The following is a 5,410-nucleotide window of genomic DNA, read 5'->3' on the forward strand; positions in this document are numbered from 1 at the left end:
AAAGAGGAGCCTTTTGCAAGGCCCTGCATTTCCCAGGAGCTGCAGTTGTGCATGGTTGTGGTCCTGCTCCCCTGCTCGGCCCGGATGAGACATTCGCCAGCGCACGGGAGAACGGCCCCAGCTCCGGCAGCCCAGCGCTGGACCCGCACGGCATCTCTGAAACGGCTTCCTTCGCCTTAGCATGCAAGCACTGAAGCATGCACCTCCTTTTGCCGGTGCCCAGCGATGTTATGGCTCTCGGCTATTTCCATTTGGCAAAGGTGTTCCCAGAGCCTGCGTTTAGAGCCCAGCTGCGCTGCTCTAACCCCSTGGCACCATCCCCTCCCCGCAACGYGAGCACGCCAGCCCTTCCTCCTTCGGGGAGAAAAGAAAGCGATCGCAACGGCAGTGGAGCCAACGTAAGAAAGAAAGTCACCCAAAACGTGAGGGCTGGCAGGAACACCTTAGTTCTCCACAGAGGGTAAAATTTTATTTCGATATAAAAATTAAATAGCAAAGTTTTTTTTTTTTTACAGTGATAAATTAGAAATTTACAGTACATACATCAAAGTAGCTATGTTTTCTGCACGCCCCCAAATAATCAGTATCTGTTGCCTCCAAAGTTCGGAAAAAGAAGCTAAGTTGTCTGTTTAACATATGAGCTAAGCTTGTACCTCTCCGTCAGGCACGTCGGAAACCTGTGGCCAGGCGAACGCGCTGGGGTGGGGGGAGCAAGGCAGAATTAGCTCGAGGGAGGGAGCAGGGATCCTGCAAGGAAGGTGACCGCTGCAATGTTTCTCGTTCTATAACCACAGCAACTGCACTTCCGAGACAGGATTAGTCACACATTTTTTTGGCTTGAAATTCATAACAGCATTGAAATGAGAGAACATATGAGWTGCAGATACCCACTCTTCCTAACTGCTGACTTTTTGACTATCTGCCGTGACTTCCCACTTGCAAATCCCCGAAGCAGAACAAGGTAAATGCACATGGCTGAATAAATTCATGGAACAATTTTGTTGCTGCAGCAGAAGGCAGCCAGCTAGTCTTGCTTTGGGCTGGCATGGTGCCCCTGGAAARCTTGGGAAAGATGTTCCTTCAGGAACAGCTGGTGTCTCTCCCCACCCCACCTCCTAGCCATAGTAGTTGAGTGCTTCACACTTGTTAATGGTATATCCCTCCAGCTCCCTCGTAAGGCAACACAGTCATCCTCGGCCGATTCATTTCTAATGTCATAAATCACCAGGGACATCTGTCTGGAGTCCAGAGGGTCATAATCTGAGATGCAGGGATCTGATAAAAGGGGCACTACTTATCACTTCTGTGTACATAACATGGCTAAAAATACCATTTACTGAATAGGTCAGGTCAAACATGAATCATATTAGCCATGAGAAAATCCAAACCATTTTAGATTGAAGGACACCTGAATGAATGCGGCATCCTGGCACAGGCCAATATGAGGTTAGAAGACAAAGCTCATACGGTGCCTTCACCCCCTGCAAGTCAAAATATAGCTGCTGATATTATAGCCCTCGCTGTGTCAGGGGAAAGCTCGCATCATGGAGAAGCTCAGCCATCTGAAGCTCTCGGACGCGCAGAACTTCTTGTCCAGAGAGGAACAGCCAGATCCAAACACAACACTAATAGCAAGAGACTTTATAGAGAGGATCAAAAGGCTCAGCTGGTACGCGGAGCTGGCCAAAACAATGCTCGTGCGTTTGGAGCAGAATGTGTCAAGTTGTCACTTGTTCTGCTAGAGAGGGAGCCCAACCGCAAAGACTGCAATTAGGGTTTGTTTGTTTGTTTTTTTTCAAATGTGCTCTAGCACATGTTTCAACATTGACATTGAAACAATACACGCTTCTGGGACAGATTAGTGCTCATGGCCAGAGCTGGAATGAATTGTGGTTTGGGAAGCACATGGGGCACCTGTACGTAAAGTGAGGACTGTAATAAAGCAGCGCTTAGCCTCAGCTGCCCTGAAGGTCACGCGAGTTGGGGCACCAGGGGGACACTCGGCAGCTGACCAGGGTCCACACAAACAAATGAAGTAAAAATTCAGATAAAACCGAAGGTCCTTCAAAGGGATAGACCATTGAAACAATGTTCTCTTAAGCACTTGTGGGCTATATATTTTTGCATCACGCTTCTTACTAACCAAACAAGCCCCACGTACAAGGTTCAAGCTCCCCATGAGCACAACAGGCCAATGCCTCTTCAATTAAAAGGATAAGAGAACTTGACTTTGGGTATGAAACAGCATTATCCCTCAAGAAGTTGGATCTCTTGTCTTTGGCTCCCTTTACAAAAGCTGAAAACGTCTCTTGTTCCCGACGACCGAATGCCTGCTCTCATCCTACGCGTATCTATACGCTAACAAAACTCTCTGGAGCTGTCAGTGAGCAATCGGGGCATCGCTCTGAGGCAGTCAGCTGTACTGCTATGTCACGGGCTGAGAATGTTCTTTTAATTGCAACTGACACACATAATTATACAACTGATCTGTGTGAACATGAGGCTGCCAAGGAACTGAACATTTCACTTCTCCCAGCCTGGCCTCTCCAGAGATACCATCGCACTGAATGAAATATATTAAGACTTAATTGCTTCGTGCAGTGGATCTCCAGAGAGGCACAGACAAGTTTACTTGCAGAAGACTGACGTTGTTCTGAAGAGACCCTCCACTCATTTTCCTCTTTGCTGTAGGAAGGAATACTATAACATAAGACTTTATTTAAAGCTATTAAATGCAGGGGAATAAAGTAGTCAGCTGGAAATAGCAGGAGCACCCAAAAGGACAGGATCAGAGGCAGGTGGATAATGGTAATCGATGCAGAATAGCATACACAGTTTCCAAACTCTCACTTATTCCTCTGCTTCTGATAATGGCCTTGAGTAACGATTTAAAAAAAAAAAAAAAAAAAAAAGAGGAAATACCAACAGAATCATAAAGTAATTCAGGTTGGAAGGGACCTTGGGAGGTCTAAATTCCTCATCAAAGCAGGGCCAAAACTGAATTTAGGCCAGGTTAAGGCGGTAAAAAGAATATGCGTCACAATTATTACTAGATTATCAGATGAGTTAAAGAATCATCCTTAATAATAACTCACTAAATGCTACTCTTTATGGGTAAATCTCAGACCTGGCATTTGTTGCAGGACCTGATCCTTGGCTGATTTGTGCAGTGTGCAACACTAATGGGAGCAGTAGGGTTTCCCAGGGTGGAAAGACACAATCCTCAACGGGAGCTTCTTTCACGATGCTCAACTCAGAAAGAAGAAAGACGGTTAACAGAGCTCCTGGAAACTCCACCTTCTGATAACTGGACACTAAATCAGGCCAGAATTTGGCCTCAGCCTGCCTTTCCACCATCAGCTGTAAGACGACTGAAAGAAAACACCATCCCATATCACTAGGATGGCTACAGTCCCACAGCTTCTAAAGACTTAAGTATGCTGCAGCCTGCTTCAGGGAAGAAAAAAAAAAAAAAAGATAATGTGTTTGGTTTTTTTCACAGCTTTTAAAGCCTCCCTGGGCTTTCCTATTTTGGGCAGCATGGTTTATGGCTATTGTATTTGCAGCATGATCTTTTTGTTGCTTATTCTTTAAGGCTTTTTCCCCCCCCGCCCCTCAGAGACAGCTTTCATATCTGTCTCCCTACTCTACACTCAGCAACACTTCCACTGCAATGCTTATACACCATCAGTCCTTCATGTGAGAACAGTCGGAGAGCACTGGGGTGTCGTTGTTCTCTCATACCACAGTCTCGTTCCCTTTCCCGGGTTTCACCCAACCATCTGCTCTCTTCTCCCGTTTCACTTTCCCTGAGTTCACCAGTCTGTTTGAGCACTTCTGCCATGTGTGCAGAGTTTTGGCTGACCAAATCCACATACCTGATGTAATACCCACCAGGAGGGACATGAAGATTTTGAGCATCTCCACAGCCATATTGGAATCGTCTGCTGAATAGCGGAAAACAGCCCAGTTGGAGATTTCGTAAAAATAACACGCAATGACACACGTCGCTGGGACGGTGTACAGCACTGAAAAGACACCGATTTTGACCATCAGTCTTTCCAGTTTGTCAGTTTTAGTTCCATCTTTCTGAAGGTTAGACCGGATTTTAAATAAGGCCACTAATCCGGCTGCAATGAATAAAGTTCCAATAACCAGGTAAGTAAAAAGTGGTGCAACAACAAAGCCCGTGAGCGCATCTAGGTTCTGGTTGCCAACATAACACAGACCAGTGAGCTCATCTGCATCTACTAGTCTCATAATCAAAATGACTATGGTCTTCACTGCAGGGATGGCCCAGGCTGCAATATGGAAATAGGAGCTGTGCATTTCTATAGCTTCGTGGCCCCACTTGAGTCCTGCTGCCAGAAACCACGTCAATGTGAGAATAACCCACCAGATGGAGCTAGCCATCCCAAAAAAATACATCAGCAAGAAAATTATAGCACATCCTGTGTTCTTAAGACCTTCTTGGATAAGAACAGGTTCTGCTGCCTCTTCAAAATCACAGGATATCCTTTCCCGGCCCACAGTTAGCCTCACAATATAAGCAATGCTATAAATATTGTAGCACATGCTCAAAAATATGATTGGGCGCTCTGGGTAGGAAAATCTGGATGAATCAATCAGGAAGGTCAGGACTGTGAATGCCGTTGAGATGAAGCAAAGACTAGCCCACACGGCCATCCAGATATCTGTGAATTCCTTAGCCGACCTGCTGTAGAGCCCAGCATCGTAGCCACACTTCAGGACACAGTTCAAGCTTCTTTTGACCCAGATATACTGGTCTGAATTAGATCCCATGCTGTGGCATTCTTCTCCAGGCTGCAAGGACGTCTTGCTATGAAGGGGAACCTCTTCATCTCCCGGGCCCTCCATGCACATGTGGTTGTGATCATTCTGGGGTGGGAATTTGCTGCAGTTCAGGCTGTCTGGCCAGGCAAATCCAAATTCTTTTAAAACAGGTTCACATCTCCTTTTGACGGAGAGGCACATGCCACCACAGGGCCCTATAGGGATGTTAATCTTCTCGGTGCACATAGGAACATAGACTGAACAAAGGAAGAACTAGAAGAGAAAAAACAAAAATCACAACTGTGTTAGAAGAAAATTAAGCAGGTCAACATATAACAAGTTCTCTTTTTGTCTTTTTAGCAGTAATATTTGGTCCTTTGCCTTGAAAAACAGGAAGCAGCATAAAACAAATAAACCAAGAACAATAAAAACAAAGGAGAAAAAAACCYTAAAAATGTTGTCTTCTTTTGGTTCAGAAATGGTCCGAAGCCAAAGCCCGAACATTTTACTCCCTAGATTAGCTGTATGTAAATTTAGTCCATCAATTTCAATAAAGCGAGTAGGATTTAGCCAGATCTAAACCTCAGGGGTGCAATTTAGAAAAGCAAAAAACAAA

General features: G+C 45.3%; 1 protein-coding gene across 1 annotated transcript; it reads right to left on the reverse strand.

Moving 5' to 3' along the window:
* Positions 1-3,475: 3,475 nt before the first annotated feature.
* On the reverse strand, positions 3,476-5,061 carry FZD4 (frizzled class receptor 4). The gene has a single exon (XM_026077909.1). The coding sequence runs from the start codon at positions 5,038-5,040 to the stop codon at positions 3,739-3,741; it is 1,302 nt and encodes a 433-aa protein (XP_025933694.1). The 5' UTR covers positions 5,041-5,061; the 3' UTR covers positions 3,476-3,738.
* Between the last annotated feature and the right edge of the window lie 349 nt (positions 5,062-5,410).

The sequence above is a fragment of the Apteryx rowi genome, unplaced genomic scaffold, assembly GCF_003343035.1.
Source record: "Apteryx rowi isolate R43461 unplaced genomic scaffold, aptRow1 scaffold_468, whole genome shotgun sequence".
NCBI lineage: Eukaryota > Metazoa > Chordata > Aves > Apterygiformes > Apterygidae > Apteryx > Apteryx rowi.